The sequence below is a fragment of the Eumetopias jubatus genome, unplaced genomic scaffold (assembly GCF_037043125.1).
Source record: "Eumetopias jubatus isolate StellerSeaLion01/CBP00866 unplaced genomic scaffold, mEumJub1_p1.0 scaffold_8, whole genome shotgun sequence".
Lineage (NCBI taxonomy): Eukaryota > Metazoa > Chordata > Mammalia > Carnivora > Otariidae > Eumetopias > Eumetopias jubatus.
The window spans coordinates 108438168-108465730 of NW_028274814.1; the positions used below are offsets into that span (position 1 = coordinate 108438168).

General features: G+C 33.1%; 1 protein-coding gene across 2 annotated transcripts in view; it reads left to right on the forward strand.

The window, feature by feature from the left end:
* The window catches only part of LRRIQ1 (leucine rich repeats and IQ motif containing 1), a 211864-nt gene that overhangs the window by 103913 nt on the left and 80388 nt on the right, over positions 1 to 27563 (forward strand). Inside the window, exons 18-23 of one of the 2 annotated variants that reach the window (XM_088025657.1) lie at positions 1290 to 1379; positions 2035 to 2156; positions 2673 to 2768; positions 3020 to 3102; positions 5877 to 5900; positions 11662 to 11745. In XM_088025657.1, the coding sequence (XP_087881783.1) occupies positions 1290 to 1379; positions 2035 to 2156; positions 2673 to 2768; positions 3020 to 3102; positions 5877 to 5900; positions 11662 to 11745 (499 nt within the window). Of the gene's footprint in view, positions 1 to 1289; positions 1380 to 2034; positions 2157 to 2672; positions 2769 to 3019; positions 3103 to 5876; positions 5901 to 11643; positions 11746 to 27563 lie in introns of both variants that reach the window. The other variant, XM_088025656.1, reaches the window with a different exon arrangement.

The following is a 27563-nucleotide window of genomic DNA, read 5'->3' on the forward strand; positions in this document are numbered from 1 at the left end:
GAGGTGCAGTCAGTTAGTCATACAACTCTTGGTTTCGGCTCAGGTCATGATCTCAGGGTCATGAGACTGAGCCCCATGTAAGGCTCCTGCTCAGTGTGGAGTCAGCTTGAGATTCTCTCTCCCTCTCCTTCTCCCTCTGCCTCTCCCTTCGTGCTCTCCCTCTCTCTAAAATAAATAAATATTTAAAAAGGGGCACGTGGGTGACTCAGTCTGCTAAGCATTTGCCTTTAGCTCAGGTTATGAACCCAGGGTTTTGGGATCAAAGCCCGCATAGGGCTCGCTGCTCAGTGGGGAGTCTGCTTCCCCTCTCTCTCTGCCCCTCCCCCTGCTCATGCTATCTCTCTCTCAAATAAAATCTAAATAAATAAATAAATAAATAAAATTTAAAAAATAAATCTTCAAAAAAATAAAAATAACAAGTGTCTGATTTTTTTACAGCCTTTTAAAAAACAAGTTCATGGGCATTCTGATCTTTTTTGTAAAGATTCAAAAAATGTTATAGAACCACAGAAGTTTATTCTAAACCATATTAGTTAATCCAGGCAATAAAATTTAGATAATTATATCCTAAATGATGTAACAATAGCATACTTAGTATAGTTCCATTGTCAAAAGATAAAATAAACTTGGTAATTACATAAATGGAGTAAAGATGTTTTAAGATAAAGAGTGAAGGGACTTATAATAGTATCAATTCAAAGTTTAAATTTACATTTTATCATTCATACACTTGAAGTAGAGACTATAATATTCAGATCCATGATTTTTATGTTGCCACAAAATTCCTTTTTCCATCTATTCAGAAAATTTGTGAAATTTTTGAAAGAAATTAAGTAAAAGCTGTCTTATAGACAGTGTTTATGGAAAAACTGATACTAATGTGTTAAAATACCATAAATTTTCAATAGTGAGGTTTAGTAGAAAATATTAAAATTTGCATTATAAAGAGATAAAAGATTATTTCCCTCAGTTACATCTGGAGTTGGCTCAGAATCATGGTTATCAAACAGTTAAATACACTGAACAATCTGCACCTCTTATTTTTTGGAACACTTAAGTACTCAAATTCTCACTTTATCCCACTTAGGGATGAAAAGTCTTTAATTTTTTTTACAATGTTTGCATTAAACAGATGTATAACATCTCACAGTAGCAAGTAGCACATTTTCCTGTAAATAAAAATTCCGATATACTCTCTTAACATTTGTCGTATAAAAGACAATTTGAAAGACTCTTTGTAAAAATTATGCAAACTAAATTATGTACATTAATGTTTATTATTTGTGCAGGCTGCCTTAGAGAAAGAATGGCTAACTTTAGATTCCACCCGCTTCCCTTCACAAACACTGCTTCTCCCAAACCAGCTGCACTGGCCAAAGGTAACATGTCATGGAAATCTCTTAGTGCTCCATCTTTGCTCATTTTTTAAGGTTATGCTGTGCTGCAGTGATTAATAATGCAATTTATTGACTTGAAAAACACAATTACTTTTAGAAGCCTCTGACTTCCTCCTCATCCCCAGATGTAATTTTTCATATAGCTTTTCTTTCATTTGCCCCTAATTTTTTTCTTTATTTTGGATTTCTTTCAACACTTTATTTCACAGTAGCAAAAAAAAAAAAAATGATATACTTCAGCTGCATATTTGGCAGTGGACTAAAATCACTAGTTGACAGCACTTTAAAAATACAAAAATATGCATTAAGAGGGCAACAGCTGAAGATTCTCAGTCAGAGGTCAATGGACTGCAATATCTGTTATTTATCTGATAATCTTTGAAGTTTTTGTTTTCTGATATTTTTTAAGATCTTTGCAATTAATCATTCTGTATATGCAAACAATACCAAAAAGCATATCCCTCATCACTACAATAAAAAATGTGTATTATATAAATTTAATTTTATTATAATTTTCAATTTTTATATGTGTTTCCCTTGGGACACTACTCAGTAATACTCATGTAAAGTAATATGATATAAATACTAGAATTTTTCAATTTATTTTATACTTAATATACATTATTTTCCTGATAAGTTTTCTGGAACCTTAAAATATGATGATACTTCACTGAATTTACCAAATCATCCAGCTCAAGCATGGCTATGTAATGAGAAAGAAGGTTTGTTTTCATCAGAACACCCACAGTTTAATAGCAGGTAAGCTAACTTACTCTTTTAGAGGATTGACCCATGAGGAGAGTATTATAATTATTACAAAAGTAGTAAAGTGATGAAAATTAGGTACAAGTTTACTTGTTTGGAAGATGGAAAGGCATTTAATGTTAAAAGTGTAATCATTTTATGGGGTTTTCAATAAAAAAAATGTATGAGGTAGCTTCATTAAAGCAACAACAAAAGTGTCAGTGAGATAATGTCATTAATTGCTGTAAACAAGTGAAATTTTAAATACTACTATATAGGTAGAGATAAGGATTAGAATAAAAATTCTAGTGTTGCATTTCTTTCAGCAAAAGGATTGAAATATGCTTCAAGTAATTGAAATGTAAACATTTTAAATTAATGGCAGACTTTTATTACTTTTCAAGATAAAGTTTTTCTGTAACTTAAATGGATTTTATTTCCAAGTTTGAGACAACATAAACAGCTTGTAGTTTTAAAAAGTGCTGATATACTTGTGTTGATTCAGTTAGTGTAGTTTTTTTCTATTGCCAGATCAGAAAATAGGACTTTATCTTGGACACCTGAATCAAAGACCAGCAGAAAGAGTTTGCTAAAAACTGAAAAAGAAGAAAAAATTTCAAAAGAATGGTATGTGGTCTATTTTACACTAAAATATGAAGAAATTGAGAGACTTTTAAATGATCAGGGTAGATATTTTTCAAGACGTTAGGAATTACTAGTTTTTAAGAAACTGTATATCTGCTAAATTATAAATTCTTAAATGGGAATCTAAATTTGTTTTAGTATAATATAGTTCAGATATGTATGTTTATATGCATATGCATATATTAATATGGTCTGGATATTTGTTTTGCCTTTATTAAATTTAATCTTTTTAGGGGCTTTAAGGATATTGCTACTGCTCAGCAAATGTTGAAGAGAGCACAGAAGATGAAATCAAAGAAATTAAGGAAAAAATTAGGTGGGTGATGATTGCTCTTTGAATAATAATTGTGTGTCTGATATTGAAGATAAATTCTTTTAAAATATTATTTACCAAATCATATTTAATAATATTTAATAAGAACAGAAATGAAATGCACAGATATGAGTATGTCTAAGGTAATAATTCTGAAAACTCAAGGAAACTTAGTGAAAATTATGTTATTACATTAAATGATTTGTTATACACTTAAATGCTATTTTCACTTTCTCTGTTTCTTATTTACTTTGTTATTGATTATTCTATCTATTGTGTACTGAGAATTATGCTATAATTTATTTCTAAGTTGGTTCACTTTGACAAGTGTTGATTCTAAAGAGTATCTGCTTCATGTGCTTATTCCTTTGTGTTTTTAAATTGCTTGATTATTCGATAAATTATTTCTATAAATTTGTTAGTTTCATGAATATTAGCTATGAGGGCCTCACAACTTGACACTTTGGAAAAGAAATACAATGTATATCTTCAGGATTATGGGGAACTTGGGAAATGTTTAGAGGCATCCTTTCTTCTATCCCATTTGATTCTCCAAATCATTTCTTTCTTTGGATACCTCTAATCATTTTAGTATCATTACTTAATAGTGGAGTAGTTTATAGTGTCAGGGCAAGAAATAGCAGGTCATTATGATTTTAAATTCATAATTAAAACTACTTAAAATTATTTGCATATTGTGTATAACTTAGCACTTACTTATAGATTTATAAATATTTACTCATGGACTCATAGGCTTAATATAAGTAATGTGACCTATTTTTAATTTAATTTATTTTTTTATTTTATTTTATTTATTATGTTAGTCACCATACATTACATCATTAGTTTTTTTCTTTTTTTTATTATGTTATGTTAATCACCATACATTACATCATTAGTTTTTGATGTAGTGTTCCATGACTCATTATTTGCGTATAACACCCAGTGCTCCATTCAGTACATGCCCCCTTTAATACCCATCACCAGACTAACCCATCCCCCCACCCCCCTCCCATCTAGAACCCTGTTCGTTTCTCAGAGTCCATAGTCCCTCATAGTTCGTCTCCCCCTCCCATTTCCCCCCTTCATTTTTCCTTTCTACTATCTTTTTTTTTTAACATATAATGTATTATTTTTTCAGAGGTACAGGTCTGCGATTCATCAGTCTTACACAATTCACAGCACCATAGCACATACCCTCCCCAATTGTGACCTCTTTTTGAAAGCTGTTTTGAGTTTTTCTTTTTCATCAGCTTCTTTTACAGTGATTTTAAAGTCAGTGAAATGTTTTCATAAAAGTACCATTAGTCCTGAGAAAAGCAGAGAATCTATATTTATCTTATAATTCTAGCTTAAGTATACAAAGAACCATTCACAAGACTCATTTTTTCTTTATTAATTTTCCCACTTATTATTTTTAATCATTAATACCATGGAATTCTAAAAAAATATATATATTATTTTAAACAAAATGATTTGTTTTTTTTAATAATTTTAAACAAATTATTTTAAACAAAAATGAAAATAACCAAAATACCATTGGTTTCCAAGAAATTGCTGATATTTCTTGGCATAACACTTTATTGATAAATTTCTGATGATTTATTTTTATATTCACAAATTTCAACTTTCCTTTTTTTGTGTTTATATTAGTGTTATCTTTTTGAGATAACTGTAGTATTTTTTTGTTGCGTACTAAAAGTTTGCCAGGATTCAAAGATTGAAATTTTAAGCATTTTTAAAGAAAATGTAAGTATGTGTTCCATTCAACTTGCATTGTGCTTCCCACACTCCTATGATGAAAACTCCTATTAAGTTCATCAGAACTCGATGAACTGACTACCATCTGGTAGTTCCCAGGGTAATAGTAACTCCAAACTCTTAACAATAGTGAGACTTTCTTTCAATCCTGGGGAAGTAGAATCCAGTACAGTAAGTTAAGGTAGTTTGATAAACTTTTTTATTGCTTCGATGTATATTTTTATTCATCTTCAATAATATCAACAAAAATTCTTTAAATAGCTGTTTTGAGAACAATGAAAGTTTATGGAACTCCTGGGGGAAGTTCAAATAATCAGAAGCAGCTTAAGTACTGATTCAGTCAAAGTTCCACAAATAATTATTACTTATTTATGTTCAAGATCTACTTCTTCAAAGATATTTACAGTGTTTGCAGAAACTTCTGATAGTGAAGCTAAAGCAAAGTTTATTTTGTTAGACTATGTCTCTGGAAATATATAGGTCTTTCTTGCTAATTCTTGTAACTAAGAGATTTTTGTTGTTGAGTTCATTTTTAATAAATCAGCACAGTAAATAACAGGTTTGAACACAAGTTTTAATAAGGAATCTATGCTCATACAGAAAAACCATTGTATTAATGAACAAAAATTAGACATAATCATCATCAGGCAAAAATTAAGCCATTTTTATCTGTCACAAGGTGGCATGGTAGGATAACAAATGTAAAAGGACAACCAGACATCTTTAATTTAACATTTTGACAGTGGTCATTAAGCGTGATCTGTTAGGTAAAAATCCAAATGGCAGTTGTATAATTTTTTATGGGAATCATTACTTTAATTACACGATTGTAAACCAAATTGCATTCTTACTACTGTGGGAGGTTTTATATCTCTGTTAAGCTTTTGTTTGATCAAAATATTAGATTGATGAAATAGAAGCAATTTTTTTCTTTATAATTTGAATTCTGAAATGTAAAACTTAATGATGACCTTTAAATTCTCCTTATTCTTTTTCTCTACTGCCCCTCACAACATATATTCAGAATAGAAATATTCAAGGTAAGGTTGAGGATGAAGTCATGTAAAAGAAAAGCCCTGGGATCCCCTCCAATTATGATACTTTAATCTTATACTAGGTTAATAATGTAGCACTTATGCACTTATGTCACTTTGTATCTGTGAATGAATCATTTAAGGCTCTGTACCTCTGGTTTTCTTCTTATAGAAAAAGAACTTTCTAGTACCTTTCCAGTTTGCAATTCAAACAATCTGTGATATGCTACTTATTTAAATTTGCCTAAAATAATGGCCATAATTTTAAACTTTTACTTACTAATAAATTAAAATGATATTTTATATACCTAAATTCTGTTAAACACTTAAACATTTACTAGTAATTTTCAAATATACATGGAGATAGATTTATCTATCTTATATGGATAACCTGCCAACTTGAACCTGCCACCAGAGGGCAACATTGTCCATAAAACTGCTGGAGACTGGCCATCTCTGTGAGGGTAGGGAGGGTGGATGGTAAGTGGAGCATCAGAGAATAGAAACTTTTAATTAAATGGAATCAGTTATATCCTCCACTCTAACAAAGCAGTAATCCTCATGGGGGTGGGGCATAAATGCACTGATTATGGAAGCTTTAATTCAAATTTCTACCATGAAAAACTTTAGCACAATTTGCTTAGTTGCAAACTAATAATACTTCCTGTTTGTGTCTTATACATATATTTATTAGCCAAGGGATATGAATCTGCATCACAATATTTGATTTAAGATGAGAGTGAAAATAGGACAAAAGGCAGGGGGTCAATTATTTAAAGAAAGTTGCAGATAGAGGAAGAATACCATTGAGTTTGCTGATTAGTAAAGAAGAAAGGGGCCAAGGAGACATGCAGTGTAGACAACCATCCAGGGAGACTCAGTATTGATGACTTCTATTGGGATAAATGAGGCCATCTGCTTTAAACAGAAAAAGCAGGAGGAGGAGGCGAAGTGGAAAGAGGAACTGATTTGAAGCCATAGGATGAAATCTAAAATTGTGAGGAGTTGTATTTACTCAGTTTGAGTTTGTGTTCTGATAATTGTTATTCCTAGTAAGTTATTGCTTAATAAATATGATGGACATAAGCACAAACAGGTAATGACTGGTCTTGTTTTTATGGGGTTTTAATTTGTTTGTCTTTTTGTTTTTACTGTTACCTCATGCACAGAGGTAATTTAAAACCTTGTGATCTGTGTTGGAACTTAGCAGATACCTAGGCAAGTTTAAGGTTTATAACTGCAGTGGAGAGCATCATGTGCAAGATGAAAGTTGCTGGTTTATTGAAAATGTGAGTCAATAACCTAAAAGTGGTGAGCATAATCGGTAGCAAGATTGGGAGGAGCAGGATGGAGGAAAAAAGTAAGTGTTTGGGTTCATTTGGAGCACTCCTTAGAGAGGATGAATTCTGAGTATAGGGGTTTGGGTGGAAAGCAAATGATAAGAAGTTTAAGGGCCAAGAATATAAGGACAAAAACATAATGTGGTTTTCCAACATTTATCATATTTATGCATGTCACATTTCAAATTTCATACAGTGAAGAAAAAATAGGATGAAACAAACAAGGTTAATTATAAAAGTAGGACCACAGCTAGGGATAAGAATGATCTTGCAGCTGTTTGTAATACCTAGCATATTGTCAAGTACATGTTAAGCATTCAACAAATACTTGCTGATTTTATTTCAGTGATGAAAATAGCTTGAGACTGTGATGTTAACATTTAGTTATAGTCAAGAATGAAGCCAAGTAGAAAATAAGGTAGGCTAACTTTAATATGAATTGAGCACATCATGGGCTATATAGCAAAGAGATCAGTTTGCATAATGATAAGGTAACTAAGGAATGAATGTTAAGGATCTATAAGGAACAGTATAGACAAAACTGTGGCAAAATGAAGTTTGTTGATGATTTATTTTGTTTACTTCAGTGATTTCCAAAAAGAATTTATAAGAATTTTGATCAAACATTATTTTGTTGTGTGCTCTCAACAAAACAATAATAAAGTCCATTTAAATAGTAACATTCTGGAGGGTCAAGACCCTCCTTATTCTCCACTGAATTCCCAGAACCTGATACCATGCCTGGCATACGGTAGATGTTCAATAAATAACTATTAACTGAGTCAGCAGTAAATTAGATAAAAGTAACTAAATACATTTGACTATGTGTGTGTATGACTGGGAGTGTATATTACAGTCATTTAAATATATGTTTCTATTTGGGAAGACAAATTTAAATTAGTAAATAATACGCCTTATAAAAATGGAATAGAGGGGTGCCTAAGTGGCTCATTTGGTTAAGTGTCTAACTCCTTATTTCAGCTCAGGTCATGATCACAGGTTTGTGAGATTGAGCCCCGTGTTGGGCTCCGCACTGGGCATGGAACCTGCTTAAGATTCCCTCTCCCTGCTGGAGGGTATTATGCTGAGCGAAATAAGTCAATCAGAGAAAGACATGTATCACATGACCTCACTGATATGAGGAATTCTTAATCTCAGGAAACAAACTGAGGGTTGCTGGAGTGGGGGGTGGGTGGGAGGGAGGGGGTGGCTGGGTGATAGACATTGGGGAGGGTATGTGCTATGGTGAGCACTGAATTGTGCCAGACTGTTGAATCACAGATCTGTACCTCTGAAACAAATACCTCTGAAACAAATGTTAACAAAAATAGTAGGAAGAGAAAAATGAAGGGGGTTAAATTGGAGGGGGAGACGCATCATGAGAGACTATGGACTCTGAAAAACAAACTGAGTGTTCTAGAGGGGAGGGGGTGAGGGGGATGGGTTAACCTGGTGATGGGTATTAAAGAGGGCACATTCTGCATGGAGCACTGGGTGTTATACGCAAACAATGAATCATGGAACACTACATCAAAAACTAATGATGTAATGTATGGTGATTAACATAAAAAAAGAACAGATTGGATATGTATAAATAGAGAGAAATCTGGAAGGCAAATTAAAAAAAAAAAAAGATTTCCTCTCCCCCTCTCCCTCTGGCCCTACCCCTCCTAAAAATAAATAAATAAATAAATAAATAAAATGCTGAAGTACAGCTAGTCATTCAGCCTTAACTTAAAACATTTTACAGCACTCCTGTACTTGTATGTACTTGTACAGACAAAAATGGATGAGAAGAAGATTTTTATACATGAAGTTAACAAGATCAACCAGTGAGCTAAGATTAGGACTATAGGAACTGAAAAGGGATTATACAGAGGATGAAATAATTTTAAGGATATTCTAATGCCTAAATAAAGTTATGTTACTTAAATGAGATAATGAAGTACAGAGCCACATGCATAATAGAAACTCAGCTTCTTTATGGGTTTCTATAAATGTTTTATAAAAATGTATTTAAAACCTAATTCCCAGACATTGGGCAAGTCATACTGGGAGATAAAAGATTTTAAAAACAGCAACATAGGTCTGCCATTGATGATCTCAAAGGAGTAGATTTAAATGTACAAAACTGATTTTATAAGGCAAGAAAAAGCTACCACTAGCTGTACTCTTTACAATAAACTTGTCCCTTGACCTTCCTACTTGACTTTGTATTTTTTGAGGTAAGAGTAGTATCTTACTTCACAGTGATATTTCCAGGGACTATCAAAATCAAGTGATTTTTTTTCCCCATCTAGAATTACTGTGTTTCTGGTTTCTTATCATTATCCCTTTGCAACTTGCAAACTTGTAAGGTTTAAATAAATTTAAGGTTGCAATCACGATGTTTTAGAATGAAGGGTATTGAAAATGTAGTACTCTTTATGTGCTCCTGATGAATAAAATTATCTTTTTGAGTAAATTGAGCTAGGTAACTCTCCTAAATACTTTATATGTATTATTTAATCTTGATAATAATATGAGAAAAGTGCTATTGTTATCTCTGTTTTACATATTGACATATTACATATTACAATCAAGTCATGAAGAGACTGTTTGCCCAAGGGAATACCAAGGAATTTATAAAAGATCCACAGCTATTAAGATCCATGTCCTATATCAATAAAATGAATAAGATGAAGCCAATTATGGATCCATCAATTAATATCCTATATACCCCACCTTATTCTATGCAGGATTTAAGATATTTTCCAAAAATAGAATTTCCAAGTAGGATATATTATTGTTATTTCTGTTGTGATTATGTATTTACTAACTGCCGTTTGTTGAGCACCTCCACTTATGTAAACATGAGTCTTGATGCTTTACATACATTATTTCATTATTTCTCACTGTAGTATTTCAGAGTCAATATTACTGCTCTTGGACAGAGAGGGGAAAGGCAGAGGGTAATAGTAATTTGTACAGTCAGACAGCTAGTAAAAGTTGGGGCTTGGGTCTCACCCAGGTCTGTCAAATTGTAATGTCTTTGCTCAGGAAACACATAGATCAAATAGAAAAGCAAGCAGAGCAGGAGACTGTGTAGAAAGATCAGTTGGTTATAAGGTATCATACAGAATAAGAAGCCCATGGTAATCTGTCTTCCCTGACTGACTAATGTTCCTTTGACATGTCAGTATGTTTTTTTGTAAATGGCTTAGATGATATATAATATGTATTCTATTAAATGTATATACACAGGGTTTTAAAAAATTTGTTATTCTTATTGATAATTCATGTTGAATTCATATAGAAGTACCCAACTCTTATAATACCTTAGGTCACGTATGATTATGATGTATGCCCAAATATTGACTAATATTTTCCCTAATCTTGAGAACCATGTAAATCATGCTTAATAATGACAAATTATTGCTAGACTAATGGAAATCTTCAGTTTCTACATGCTTGAAAAATAACTCTAATTAATATTATAAAAAATATACCACCTTAGCTTTTAATTTTAAAATATGTAATTTGGGCTTTATACTATTTAAATCCTGCTTTTCCATTTAGCATATTCAATTACATATTGCATTAGACATTAATTAAGCAAAGATTCTTAAAGTCTCCTTTTGCAAGATGATGTAAGATATTAAGAAAATATATGTTGCCTTAACCTGTGGTTTTATGTTAACCTAGTTTAAATGCATAATTTTCTACTCTTTCTTCTGCCCCCTGTTATTTACATCACTATTTTCTTTTCTTACAGTTCTTCAACAAGCAAAAACTGCAACTGTACCAATCCTTCATTACCAATAAATTATAGGGCTCTGTGTTTACAATCATCCTCTTTATTTCATAAAATTAATAGGTTTAAAATGTTCTTGGCTATAAAATGTACATAGAATTTTTACAACTTCTTTGTTATGTAAATATAATATATTAAGGCAAAAGATAAACCATTAATTTATCTATAAAATTAATGAAATTATCTTTTTTCTATTTCTCATCCTATCAGTTGTCTTGCTTACATCTCCTATATCCCAGCTCCTCATATGCAGAAGAGAGAAAAATAGGGTATACGGTTTTTCCTGTAATAATGCCTTTTACCTAATTTGCATTTATGAAATTTTACTTTATTCCCTCAGAAATATCAGGAATTTCAGAAAGAAGCTATAATTATAAATAGTGAAGCAATTCCTCAAATAAAAAGATGATGGCATAACTAGAAAATTTTCTTATAATTTTTTTCACATTACTAGTATTTCTGTGCTTTGTATTAAGTATTGACTATGTACTTAATCAGATAACCAAGAATATATGAATGGTTTGTTACTATGTTTACTATCATAAAAAAAATATAGCCGCTCCAGAGAAGGAATAAGCCAGAGCTGAACTTTTGTCTTACCTTGCTTTTTGTCTAGATCCCATGGTTTGCCTAGCATTATTCAAAAACAATGAAAATAAAGTTTCTGTTACAAAATCACCAAAAATGGCACAGCCCAGAAGAGATGGTTACTTTGAAGGTATGGTTTAATCATAGATATGTAGAAAGGTAAAAAAGATAAAAATGGAGTATGGAATTGTTGAATCACTGTATCATACACCTGAAACTAATATAACAGTGTATTTTAACTAACTGGGATTAAAACAAAAAGCTTAAAAAAATAAATAAAGGGATTTGTAGGAAAAAAAGATGAAGATGTAAAAGTGTATTTAAAATAAAATTTTTAAATTTTCAATAGTCTGGAAGTACACATGTAAAAAATTATATATAAATTATAATTAAATAAAAGTCAAAATGCAGTTCTTGGAGCTAAAATACTAATTCAGTGTATTGATTCATTAGCACACTAGTTTAGTATTCGCATCAGTGCTTATATAACTTTAAATTTCTTATATTTTATGTGAAACTCTTAAAAAGCTGTTTCATCAGTATAAGTAATTTTATTTAAATTTTATACTGATAATAATACCCTGTATCAGTGGAAGTGAACCCATGTGGAAATGATATTCTAATATATTTACTGCCAATATACACAAATTGCATTATATATTATAAATTAAACTCTGGAATTTTAAATATTTTGCTATATTTGAAGCTTGCCTTACTCACTTTTGGGGAAAAGGTTTTACACATCTAAAGGGCAGATTATATTTCTGATTTCAACATTTGGAAGAATTATAGACACATTATCAAACAAATATTTAAATATATCAGAGAAATAAACATGACATAATAAGTTTGCCATTGCTTTCTCTTTAATGTTAAAATGTTCATAATTTTATCTATACTTTTGGATTATAATTTCTAATAGGAAAATATATTTGAATGGAAGTGGGCCACTTAGAATTTTTAATACTTTTCTGTACATTTTAAATCTTAAAATTTATGCATTATTATAGCATGATTGCGAATAGTTACTTTAACATTTCTATTCAGTAATGTCTCAAACCAAAGAAAATTTGATTAACACCAATTTTATACTTTTCTAGAGATGCCTATTAAATACGTAGCAGTGGGAGGACATGGGTCTAGAATTTTCTTCAAAGTATGTAGCAATAAATATATACAGAAGAAGATAGGCAGAACAGGTGTAGCAAAATACTGAAATTGTCTGATCAGTAGATGATAGGATATGGAGGTTTGTTCTACCATTCAGTTTTTTTAATATTAAAATTTTTCCTTGGAAAAACATTTTAAAAATTTGGTGGGCATTGAAGGTGTCAAAAACCAGTATTTCAAAAAAATACTTATCAATTAGTATTTTAATACAATTAAAATATGTTTTCAATATAAGGCTTGGGTTTTGAACAGTCAGTTATCTTATTACAATCTTAATTTCACCATTTCACTATAAAAGAAAGAGTAGAAGACCTACTAAAATCAATAACAATTGCACAGATATTACCTGTTAAATAGAAGTATTTTTACTTTAGAAAGGCAGTGCCTGGTAAGAAAGATAACTGGGGCATTTTTTGCCCTTTAAATTAGCATGCATCTCAGAATCAGAAGGGAAGAATCTATCCCAGCATGTTCTGCATTATCTCTTGTTCTGTGAAATGTGAAGACGTGTTATCATCTAGAATAGTATATATGAATGTATGGTATATTTATGGATTTGTGTACTAATATAAAATATACTAGGAATAGTTCAAATAGCAATAGAAAGAAAGTGGCCTGTAGAACATGGAACATTTCTACCCGTGCTTCATGATATGAAGTTATATGTTTTTGTTTACTTTCCCCCATATGAAATGTGTTTAGTTTACTTTTTTTTTTTTTTTGCAACCTCAAGTACATTTGGCATTTCATTCATTTCACTTAATGGTCATTATGTATATACCAGATATTCTAGTGACTGATAGTTATTTTCAGGGTTGTTGGTTTTTTTGTTTTGTTTTGTTTTTAAGGAATGGGCTTGGCAAAAACAGTTGTACATGGAAGAACCTTTTTTCTTCAACCAGTATGTTTATTTCTGCCTTCTTTTTTTTTAAGAGGAAAAAGTGAGGCAAAGGTAATTTGATCATTGCTGGCCAGGCTGAATCCCATGGTATCCTTACTGCTGCTCTGGCCTCACAAGCCTCCTAGACTCCCACTATTTTGTAACTGGCCAGAAAGACGAGTCAGCTTCCACATTAGTAGTCTGATTCACCCCAGTTTCCCAGTAGAGGGCACATTTTAAAATCAGGTCTTTGAAGATATAATATCAATTATATAAAATGTACCAGATTTAAGAGTACAACTCAATCAATTTCAATATATTTGCAGATACACAACTATCACCACAATCTCATTTTAGAATATTGGAGGGACTTTTCCCTTAAAAAATCCAAAAAAAATTAATAGTTGGGCATCTTACACCCCCCCCCGCCCCACGAAAGTGAGGGAGATCAGAATTAAACTTCATTGTAGGTTTAGATTGAGTGATTCTATGTGGAACAGTATCTCAGCTCAATGGCATGCCAGCACAATTGTATTATTTCCTTTTGTTGAAATTAGATGATAGTATTATTTGACTATTTCTCTCTGTTCCCATTTATTTTATAATAACATCTGTTTTTTTAAAAGCTGAACTTAAAAATACTTTCTTCTCTACTTTGCAATATTATCTACGGGAGTTTCCATGATTTCTCTTGTAAATTGTACTAAAATTCTTTGATTATTAATGCTGCTTTTTTCTGAATGTCACCAGAAGAAGAGCGAGGGTGGTGCATATCCTCTATTAGGCAAAAAAAAAAAAAAAAAAAAAAAGCACTTAAATTTAAGGAATATTTAATGAACTATCAAATTATATTAAATGATGTAAGGTGAAGTATCATTCCCTTTTAACAGACCATGTTTTACAAAATATCCTTCTTTTGTTTTGTTCCAACTTTTTATTTTAATTCTAGTTAGTTAACATACAGTGTAATAATACAGTGTAATCACTAGAATTTAGTGATTTATCACTTACATGTAATACCCAGTGCTCATCACAAGTGGCCCTCCTTAATACTCATCACCCATTTAGCCCATCATCCCACCCACTTCCCCTCCAGCAACCCTCAGTTTGTTCTCTATAGTTAAGAGTCTCTTATGGTTTGCTTCCCCCTCTTTCCCCCCACTTCCCCTATATTTATCTGTTTTGTTTCTTAAATTCCACATATGACTGAAATCATATGCTATTTGTCTTTCTCTGACTGACTTGTTTTGCTTAGCATAATATACTCTAGCTCCATCCACATATTTGCAAATGGCAAGAATTCATTCTTTGTGATGACTGAGTAATAATCCGTTGTGTATATACCACATCTTCATTATCCATTGACATTTGGGCTCTTTCCACAATTTGGCTATTGTTGATAATGCTGCTATAGACATTGGGGTGCATGTGTCCCTTCGAATCAATATTTTTATATTCTTTGAATAAATAACTAGAAGTGCAGTTGCTGGGTCATATGTAGGGTAGTTCTATTTTTAACTTTTTGAGGAACTTCCATACTGTTTTCAACAGTGGCTGCACCAGTTTGTAATCCCAACAACAGTGTAAAAGGGTTCCCCTTTCTCCCATCCTCACCAACATCTGTTGTTTCCTGTGCTGTTAATTTTAGCCATTCTCACAGGTGTGAGGTGGTATCTCATGGTTTTGATTTGTATTTCCCTGATGATGAGTGATGTTGAGCATCTTTTCATGTGTCTTTTGGCCATCTGTTTGTCTTCTTTGGAAAAATGTCTATTCATGTCTTCTGCCCATTTCTTAACTGGATTATTTGTTTTTTAGGTGTTGAGTTTGATAAGGTTCTTTATAGACTTTTTTTTTTTTAAGATTTTACTTGAGAGTGAGAGAGTGAGAGTGCATGCACGAGCCTGATGGGGGGAGGGGCAGATGGAGAGGGAGAAGCAGCCTCCTTGCTGAGCCAGGAGCCCAATGCGGGGCTCCACTTGGTGCTAGATCCCAGGACCCCAGGATTATGACTGGAGCTGAACGCAGACACTTAAATGACTAGGCCACCCAGGTGCCCAATTAGATTTTGGACACTAACCCTTCATCAGATATGTCATTTGCAAATATCTTCTCCCATTCTGTAAGTTGCCTTTTAGTTTTTTTGGTTGTTCCTTCACTGTGCAGAAGCTTTTTATTTTGATGAAGTCCCAATAGTTTATTTTTGCTTTTCTTTCCCTTGCCTCTAGAGACTTGTCTAGTAAGAGGTTGCTATGGCCAATGTCAAGGAGGTTGCTGCCTGTGTTCTCCTCTAGGATTTTGATAGTTTCCCATCTTGCATTAAGGTCTTTCACCCATTGTGAATTTATTTTTGTATATGGTGTGAGAAGGTGATCCGATTTCATTCTTCTACATGTTGCTGTCCAGTTTTCTCAACACCATTTGTTGAAGAGGCTGTCTTTTTTTCCACTGGATAATTCTGTCCTGCTTTGTCGAAGATTAACTGACTGTATAGTTGTGGGTCCATTTCTGGGTTTCCTTTTCTGTTCCATTAGTCTGTGTGTCTGTTCTGTTTTCATGCCAGTACCACACTGTCTTGATGACTATAGCTTTGTAATATAGCTCTAAATCCAGAATTGTGATGCCTCCAGCTTTGCTTTTCTTTTTCAAGATTGTTTTGGCTATTCGGAGTCTTTTGTGGTGCCATACACATTTTAAGATTGTTTGTTCTAGCTCTATGAATATCTATTTTTTAAGTTTAATTCAACAGATTTCATTAATCATTTCCATCTTAATTCCAATTCTATCTTGGTTAATAATTTTAGGTGATATTAATTAATACTACAATTTTGGTCCATATTTTTCTGTTTACTCACTTAAATTATATAGTTTATGATTATTTATGAAGAAGGCATAAGGCTTACTGATAAAATTTTTATGCATTGGTCTTATTTAAACTCAAAATTGTACAAACAATCTTGAATATCTATTTTACAACATTCACAAGATAATGGCAATTTTTGTCTAGCTGCCAAATTTAGAGCTTTAGCCTAATGAAGACTGGGGAAACTGCTCCCCAGGTAACCTCATACATGTGCTGTGTGTTAGGTATCAGTCAGTTATTCCTATGAGACATGACTAAGAGCCTGAGAATTTTACAGGTTCAGCATTGATTTACTTGATTTATTTGTTTGTTTATTTATAATTTATTTAATGTTAGGTAACTGTTTGGTTTACCCTGTATCACCCATAATCCCTACTTAGATTTCAATATCTGATCTTGCCTTAGAATTTGAAACACTTTCCTGATTATTACCTTAAAGATCTCCCAGCAAGTTTCCTTTTTTATGTTAAAATGCTCAATTTAGAACCTGACATCACTCTTCTATAGCTATTACTGTTATAAAAAGAAGCCTAGCTCAATGGATGTAAGTCTAGATTCCTGAGTTAGTCTAACACAGTCTGAATCTTGGTTCCACCATTTATTGGCTTTGTGACCTTGAGGGCATTATTTAACTTCTCTGTTTAGAATTGTTTTTCACATGTAAAATTGGATACTAATAGTACCTCCTTGTTGGGGATTACATGAATTCCTACTTGTGAAATGCTTGAAATCCACAGTATAAATACATAGTTAAGTCCTCAAAACTTGTAATCATTGGCAACAGTCATTTTAAAAGTATAGCTTTATTTTTTTTTTCTCTTGTTTGCAATTGGTAGTATTTATTATATTTCTTGCTAGGTACTGTGCTAAGAGTTTTACTTAAATTCTCTGATTCAATCTTTTCAAAAACTCTGAAGAATGTATTATAACTGTCTATATGAGGAAACTGGTTTTGAGAGTTTGAGAAGTGATTTGCCCAAGGTCATACAGAGAGTAAGTGGCTGAAGGGGAATGGAGATAATTTCTTTATCAAAACAATGCTAGCGAAAATCAAACAAGATGCAGACACTGAAGGGCGAAGGTTCTTAGATAACCCTAAAATGTATATACAAACTTAGAATCAAAATATTTAGGAAAAAAAATAAAGACTAATTATTAAATTAGGTAAAACTCTGGGAAACTAATAATCAATTTTGTTCTCTATTAGTTTCTCATAGCTTGCATTAATATATATTAAGAGACAGTTTAGTACCAACATGGTGATAAATATCTGATTTGTGTCTTATAATTAGCTCCTATCTTACCTAATATTATTTTAATGTTATTATGATAACCTAACATTGTTAAGGACCAAATCTATTAGACTCTAAGGGTGATCATGCTTTCAATCACCTGTTTTAATTTTCAGATGGATGAGAACATCTCCACACAGCCTAAAAGTAAACCTATATTTTTGCTTCATTTACTCTTCTTATTATTTATATACAAATTAAATGACTTTCTTGCCATAATCTGCTGAAATTTTAAAATTTGCTACTTCTAAACCAATGCCAAATTCAGACTTTTGGCTTTAGCCAAGGAAGGAAGCTAGACAAGTCAGGAAAAAAGTTGGATCTGGCCCAACAACCTTCTCAGAGAGGCAAGTTTTGTCTTAGCTTCTCCATTCCCTGGGACATTTTACTTGATTTTAATGTTGGGTTTTTTTAATTCCCAGTCTGGTGCTGTCATCACTAGCATGCTTTCTATTTCTCCTTTTATAAAACTGAAGATTTACACGTACCATATGTCCTTTTACATCATAGATGTTCAAATATTTTTGTATTAAATTTTTGAGCATTGAAGACATTAGAAGACCTTTAACTTCTATAATTTTTACTTCAGAGCATTTCTAATCATCTTTCTAACCATCTTCCTTTGTGGTATTTTTTATTGTATGATTACAAGCATTTTCTTCTCCAGCTTTCTTCCTTTTAATACCAGCTTAGGGCACAGAGTCACATAATGTAAATTGTTTTAAAGTAGGTCTTGTATTTCCATCCCTGTATAGAGTACTTGCTAATAGTGCCAACGTGATTAAATATTAAGAACTGGTGGAATAAATGCAAGCAACCAAAGAATACCTGAAAGTCATATTCTAAAGAAGAGATGCTTGCAATCTTATTTCTACTGAACGAGACTCAATATTAGTCAAAGTAGACAAGGGAATGAATATTCATAAAATCTGATCTGTCCATCATTATCTCGGTTTGCAACAATAACTATTCTTTGAATTACTATTTTCCTACTAAATTTTAAGCTCGTTGGTATTGATGGCCCTTAGGATAACACCTAATGCATATTTGATACTTTATAAACTTTTTTGGTGAATAAAAACACAAAGGACCTTTAAATAGCTTCAAATATAGATGGAGCTGCAAGATGCTTATATAATATCCTTTAATATGCTGCTTCCTTTGATGAACTAGATTCACTGTCCAATGCATTGCAGGAAATCTCTTCACTTGACTGATTCTTGTCATCTCAAACATTAATCTTTTAAGAAAACTTTTTTGATTCCAGCTTAGAACACCACTCATTGTATTCCCATGGTATCCTGAATAAAATTTTGTCTATCATATAATATAATGTAATATGATATAATAGCCTCTTTACTCCTGCTTGTCACTTACCGCTTATACGAGGCATTATTCTATGTGCTTTATCTATGACAAGTAATGAAATCCTCACAACAACATCTTGAGGTCAGAAATAAAACTTTATTCTTACTAGAAAAGTGAAAATCTGCCTGCACTTACAAAGAATTAAAGATCAACTAGCAAAATCTTGTCTAATTTTTATATGAACTTTTTTTCTTTAATTTCTTAAGATGACTAATAGAAGAGGATTTGGGGAAAGTCAATAGCAAAATATAAAATTGAGAAGTAAGTAGGAGGCCCAACTTAGAGATAATTGTAGATCAAGAGCTATATTTTAACCTCCTTTTTAAAATTTAATATGGTAGGTTTTTATATAACTAAGTATTTAAAATCTTTCCATGACCTCTTACTGCTCTTGGAACAAAAGCTATCCTCCATATCATGGCCCACCTGACTATAAATGTCAGACCCCTTTTCAGTTCCTCAAATATGATAAGAAATTTTTTAGTTTGAGGCTTTTGTATTTCATTGCTCTCTGCCCTCCACACTTTGCACAAATGACTCTCTCATTGTTTAGTTTGTGTTTCCACTCCCATGAGAGGGCTTTCTCTTACAACACTGCCTAAGTAGCCTTTTCCTCTCTACCCAGTTACTCTCTCACACAGCACCTGCTCCATTCATGGCATTTATCTGCTATTGCCGTTTTTATTAATGTAAGCTGTTACATATGGGTACTTGAGTCGCTTAGTTGGTTAAGCATCTGCCTTTGGTTCAGGTCATGATCTCAGGGTCCTGGGATCGAGCCCCACATGGGGCTCTCTGCTCAGTGGGAAGTCCGTTTCTCCCTCTCCCCCCACCTCAAATAAATAAATAAAATCTTTAAAAAAACCCAAAACAACCTGTTACTTATATGTTGTTTTTTCCACTAATAGAATGTAAGTTCCATGAAGGGAGAACCATGTCAGGCAGACCTTACACAGTTATATCCTCAGCACTTAGAATAGAGCCAAGTATATATTTGGTAGTCAATAAATATTTGAATAAAAAAGAAAATATGTTTATGTGACATACTTATAATTAAAACTCCCTAAATGTATTCTAGACACTATCATGCTATTTTAAATATAAGGCTCAGAATTATTTTAATTTTCTACAAAAAAAATCTGATTAGGAATTCAGTCCAGTAAAGCATGAAACAAACTGTAGTTTTTTAAAAAATTATCTATGGATAAGGTGGATTCAGGAAATGATAATCCAGGGTCAGAGAGAAGCTGATTAAACTCTTCTTCATCCATTAGTTATAAATGGTTTGTATTTTCTGCTTCCCCCCAAATTCAGCTAAAAGAGAATATTTATTCTTTATTCTATAGTGTGTATGTGTGTATGTGTGTGTGTGTGTGTGTACATACACATCTTATGTATATATCATTTACATATACATATACACTTTATATATGTTTTGTGTGTGTATATATATATGTATATATGGTGGGTATATAATTAGAAAATGGGAGAAATGCCTGGGTGGCTCAGTTGGTTAAGCCTTGGACTACTGGTTTCTGCTTAGGTCATGATCCCAAGGTCATGAGATAGAGCCCCAGGTCCTGCTTGGGCTGAGCGGGGAGTCTGCTTTCACTCCCTCCCCCATCCTGCTTGCAAGCATTCGCACTCTATCTAAAATAAATAAATAAATAAAATCTTTAAGAAAATAAAAAATGGAAAGGGATTTCAGAGCTCTTAGAGTTCTTTGAAATGAACCATGGTATGTAGGCTTTGAGATGTTACTATTTTCCATTCAAAAAATACAAGAGGACTTCCAGTAATAGAAGACTATGTAATTCAAGCCAATCCTCCTGCAGAGAACAACTTTAAAAGCTGGAAAAATTATATTTAAAGAACCTAATTGAAGTCCATTGGAGAACTAACAAGGAAGTTAAGAATTGTAAGCCAAGAAGGAAATACAAGGAGATGAGAAGCTGAGCAAAGCTTTTGATAAAGTCACTGGTATAGGTGAATTGCAAATAGACTTTCTACTAGCCTCTTGCCAGAAACAAACATAAGCCATCTCCAAAAATAGATAACATCAACCCACGCTTCAAATTATCTCTTCCTATGCAATATTCTTTCTATTTCTTCCTATGCAATGTTTGGCACACTAATTAAAAAAATACGCATAGAAGGATAGGAGACAACATCATTGAATAACATGAGAAACAATAGACAAAAATAGAGCCAACAAGATTTCAGATAATGGAAATTTTTTTTAATAAAGATTTTATTTATTTATTTAACTGACAGAGAGAGACAGCTAGAGAAAGAACACAAGCAGGGGGAATGGGAGAGGGAGAAGCAGGCTTCCCGCCGAGCAGGGAGCCCGATGCGGGGCCCGATCCCAGGACCCTAGGATCATAACCTGAGTTGAAGGCAGACGCTTAACAACTAAGCCACCCAGGTGCCCCTAGATAATGAGGATTTTTAAAGAAATGTACATAATAACTTTTGGGATACAGAAGAAATTGAGAATTTCAATAGATATTAAACCTATAAAAATATCCAAAAGGAAAGTCTATAACTTAAAAGCACAACAACTGAAATTAAGAACTCACTGGTTAGATTTAACTACAGATTAATCAAAACTGAGGAGAGAACTACTAGATGGGAAAATAGCTCTGAAAGAAATATCTAAATTGAGGCATGAAATGAAAGAGAATAGAAAATACGGAAAAGAGAAGAGACATGTGAGATATAGCAAAAATGTCTCACACACATGTAATTAGTCCAAGAAAAGGTGGTGAGAGAGAATGGTGTAGAAGTAATATCTGAAAAGTTAATGGTTGAGAATTTACTGAAAAACTTCAAGTTGTGGATTGAACCAAAAAACATATATACATACAAAGAAAAACCACACTGCAGCACATCATAGTAAAATTGCTTTAAAAAAGGGATTGGGGGGGAGAACATATTTTTAAAGAGCCAGATAAAAATGTTTATTATTCTTCAAAGGAGCAATAATGATGAATAATGAAGCTGGCTTCTAAACAGAAAGATGAAATCCAGAAGACAATTGTGTTGTGTCCCTCCCCAAATTCAAGTGTTGGAAGACCTAAACCTCGGATTATATTTGGAGATAAGGCTTTTAAGGAGATAATTAAAGTTAAATGAGGTCCAATGAGTGGGTCCCTAATCTAATAGGATTGGTATATTTATCAAAAGAAGAAAAGACATCAAGAGTATATGCTCACAGAGAAAAGGCCAAGTATGGACATAGTGAGAAGGTGGCCATCTGCGAGCCAAGGAAAGGCATCTGAGAGACTAAACTTGCTGGCACTTTGATCTCAGACTTCTAGCCTCCAGAACTGTAAGAAAATAAATTTCTGTTGTTTAAGCATCCAGTCTGTGGTATTTTGTTATGGCAGCCTAAGCTGACTAATACACAGTGTAATGCTATCTTCAAAGTACTGAAAGAAAATAAATGCCACCATGAAAGTCTATACCCAGCAAAACTTTTATCTTCAAAAATGAAAGCAAAGCACTCATGCTATCCGGTTCCCCACCTCCTGCTTCTCTGTATAGCTACAAGGAAGAAGGAGGAAAACACCTGGATTCCTAAGCTAAACTTCACAGAGAGGGACACCTGGGTGGCTCAGTCTTTTAACCGTCTGCCTTTGGGTCAGGTCATGATCCCAGGGTCCTGGGATTGAGTCCCACATCGGGTTCCTTGCTCAGAGGGGAGCCTGCTTCTCCCTCTGCCTGCAGCTCCCTCTGCTCGTGCTCTTTCTCTCTCTCTGACAAATAAATAAATAAAATCTTTGAAAAATAAATAAAAAATAAACAAAATAAACTTCACAGAGAAAGTAGGGAAAGGTAATGGTTCCGGGAGAAAAAGCCCATGGCAACCTTTCTTTCTTTTTTTTTTTTTTAAATCTGTGTTGTCCCTTGCTCCATGAAAAAAAACAAAAAAAATCTATGCCCACCTACTTGCTACATAGGAAAATTTCTATATTTTGGAGATAGACATAATCCTATCAAGGTTTCAGAGAATTATTACAAAACCTTAGGGAGTTCATCCTCAAGAACATTTATAATCTATCTAAAGAAGGCTACAAGAGATTAACAATGGATTTGGACCAGGAAGTCAGGTTTGAATTGTGTGTAGATACTCACTAGCTATATGATTCATATCTTTGTTTACTCATCTGTAACTGGGAACACCAGTCTTTACGGGTCATGATATTTTGAGAATTAAATGACAATATAAGACCTCCTAGCTAAAGGTGATGGATCTGAAAACCCTCACTAAAATTTCAGTGAATGTATTTTTTATGATGCATACTAACAAATATAGGAATATAAGGAAGGTCCAACAGCAGTATAATTTTTTAGACCAGAACATAAATATATGAGTAATAGATAACAAAAGCTTAAACCAGCAATGAAATATGAGAACTATTTTAAACTCAAAGTTTCAAGAATTGATGGTGTAAGGCCCAAATGAAGTAGTGTGAAGAGATCTGGGTTACCTGTGCAAAATTCTTGAACTTAAATTTTCTAGGTAGGATAAAACAGAATCTGTGTCCCAGGAACATCCTTGACATCTTGCTAAAACTGAGAAGAATAAGTATAGTTGTACTTGTTAAGTGCTAAAGCCCCAACCTTTTCCCCTGCCCAGCTCTCAAAATTCTGATAATCATGTTTTTTATTCAGTTCAAATGGCTATAACAAAATGCCATACACTGGGAAGATTAAAAACAGAAGTTTATTTCTCACAGTTCTGGACTGGGAAGTCCAAAATGAAGATACCAGCTAATACAGTTCCTATTGAGAGCTCTCTTTCTGGCTTACATATGGCCACTTTCTTATTATGTACACACATGGCTTTCCCTTGGTTCATGAATGTGGAGAGAGGAGATCTCTTTCTTCCTCTTCTTATAGGGCCACTAATCCCATCATGAGGGTCCCATCCTCATGACCAAATCTAACCCAAATTATCTACCAAAGACCCCACTCCAAATACCACCACATTGGGAATTGGGGTTTCAACATAGACTTTTTGGGGAGACACAAGCATTCATTCCATAGCACCATGCTTTTAACCTCCAGGAAAGAGATTACAAGAGTGTTTCTGGAGATTCTTATCAGTGCAAGAGGAAACATCTAAATATTGACATGAGGTATTTCCAATAAGGACTTAGGTAAGTCATCTTAAGGTGAAACTTTCAGAAGAGGCCTCATTTTTTGGTGCAGAGTTTCCTATCAACTTTACAGACCCCCACTCTAAAATATAAGCACATAAATGGGGATCTGAAGCAAATTTAAAACATGACAGATAGAGAAAAAACTAACAAATGTAATAACTTGAACAGACACTGTACCAGGTGAAAAAATTCTTCAAATATACCATGAATATTATCATTGACATAAAAAAGATTGCATGCATGAAATAAGAATGAGATGCTATAATAAGAAAGAGAGGTTAGAGAACTAAAAATATCTTTTTGAAAATAAAAACATGATATCAGGAATGAAAACTTGGCAGAAGATTAGAAGATAGTGTTAAAGAAATTTCCCAGAAACTGGAGCAAAAATACAAAGTGATGTGAAACATGAGAGAAAATGTAGAGAAGGGGCTTATTCCAGGAGGTCCAACCCTTGATAAATAATAGGAGATACAAAAAAAGAGAACATTTAACAACAAATAAATTGAAAGAAATGATCAGAGAAATCATTCCAAAAAATTCCCCAAACTGAAGGGGATCAAGAGAGTTTCTAGATCAAGAGAGCCCATTGAATGTTAGGAAAATGAATGAAAATAAACCCATCTTTTTGAACATGTCTTTGAAAAATGTCATAAAACTGGGGACAAAGGTAAGAGCCTAAAAGTCCTCCAGTAAGAAAAACAGGTCACGTGCAATGAATCAGCTATCTAAAAGGCATTGGATTCCCAAAGTTAATCTCAGAATCCAGATAATGGAACAGTGTGTTCAACATTCTTAGAAAAAAGTTATTTCCAACCTAGAATTCTGTAAACATACAAACTATTAATAAAATTTAAAAATATAAAACATGCCAAGTCTTAATTTATCTCCCTTGCAAACTTGCTCAGTAAGTACTGGAGGAACTACTCCACAAAAATGAAGAGGTCAACCATGAGAAAGAAATTCATGAAATCTAGCAAAGAAAGAGACAAAGGAGGGGTGCCTGGGTGGCTCAGTTGTTAAGCGTCTGCCTTCAGCTCAGGTCATGATCCCAGGGTCCTGGGATTGAGCCCCACATTGGGCTCCCTGCTCCACAGATAGCCTGCTTCTCCCTCTCCCACTCCCCCTGCTTGTGTTCCCTCTCTCACTGTGTCTCTCTCTGTCAAATACATAAATAAAATCTTTAAAAAAAAAAAAGGAAGAGACAAAGGAATATTTACAGTGATGGGGAGGAGAGATTCCAGGATGACAGCTTACACAGGTTTAGAGAATAAATACTCCAAGATGAAAGAAAACATCATGAACCATCTCTCTCAGAAAAAAAAAATTTTTTTTCTGATTGTCTTATGTGCTCAGACATATTTGAAAGGAGATATACACTTCAGGAAGAGAGTTTTGGAGTGAACTATTGATATGCGTGTAGAATACTAATGTATGAAAGTGTAGTAGATGTAGCATTCTAATAGAGAATTTGGAAACGATAGTACATACATAGAAAACTAATTATATGTAAAAAGTGAGATAACCTAAATGTGAGAAAGCAAAGAAAAAAATTGTGCAAGAAATGAAATGTTATCTGAAACCGCTGTGCCACTTTTTTCTATGAGCAGCTGTTTGTTTTGAGTTCAAGTGAACACTTAAATCGTGAAACACAATAGGCTTCATACAATCACTAAATTTACTTAGCTTTAAGGAAGGACAAAGGAGAGGAAGTCACAAAGCATGCTTAGTAGAGAGAGGACATTGTGACACCTGGGCAGAGCAGGTAGTGTCCTAGTCCTTCTTCACTTAGGAAACGCATGGGCATGAACGATGAGGCTGTAAGTGTGGGGACAACTTCAGTTCAAGGAAGCCATCAGCTCTAGGGATCCCAACAGCTTTTATAATCAGTCATGTAGTCTTCTCAACTAGTAACCTAGTCAACTTAGGGGCATATAGCTAGCTCCCAATTCTCTGGTTCAGTTGCATTTCATTCATACTACTTGCTTATTGCTCAATAAACAACCTCAACGATGAGGTAAAAGTTCTTGGTCTGATACGGCTGAATTCTCATTGATCTTGCATGTTGCGTAGGTTAAATTCTAACAATTTCTTGACATGAGGATCAAATCCTCATACCTACCTGCATCTAGAGGAAAGCCATAAAACAAGCTATTAATCCTTCTTTTCCAGTACCCTATATAGCTGAGTTGTAAATGATATTTACATGTCATAAAAAGATAAACACTGAATCATGGTCTAACCAAAAATTATGGGTTTTTTGTTTGTTTGTTTGGGAAATGGGAAGAAGAGGTATATATGTGTATGGTAGAGATGTTGTAAAATTGCTTAATCTTTATCTTTCCTACTGTGAAGTCAATAGGTAATATGAAAATACAAAAATAAAGACATCAAAATACGTGCAGGCCAGTGGTGAAAGAAATGACAAAGATGGTTGCATAGGGTTGCCTTTAAGAGTGTAAATTGGGAATGAAGAGGGGCAGAACCGGGAAAAACCATTTTCCATTCTTAAAAACATGTCATATATAACCTTGATGCTTTTTCTTAGTGATCAAGTAAGCTATTTTTTAAATCATCCATTAAAGGGTCTGGTTTTTAATGAAAAGCTAATAAATGAAAACATATTAAGGTAAAACAAGAATTTTTAAACAAGCAAAGCAGAATTCTTCACCAATACACCAAGTCCAAAATAAATACTAAAGGGTATTCTTCAGGCAATAGGAAAAGGATTCCAGATGAAATCTTGGAGATATTAGAAGTAATGAAGAGCAAAGAAGGATGAATATGTAGGTAAATCTAAATGAACATTGACTTAGACCAGTAGGTCTAACAACGATAGTAATTTCTGGTTGGTTTAAAATATTTATAGATGGGTCACAATAACATTTATGCTTTGTTTTTCATAACTCTGTATCAAATCATTTGCCTAGTTTTGTTTGTTTATGAGTCTTACATTTATGTTTTGTTTTGTTTGTTTTTTGTTGTTTTTTTTTTTTTTTTTTGCTTTCTCCATCCCAGCAGAAACACATACACTAGCTTGGAATTAGAAAGAACTGAGTTTGGATCCCAGACCAAACCTGTGTAATTTTGGTGAAGATACTTAACCTTTCTATACTAAATTTTCTCATTAATTAATTGGAACAAATAATATATACCACATAGGTCATTGGATACATTGAATAAAATACTTGGAAGATACTAGAA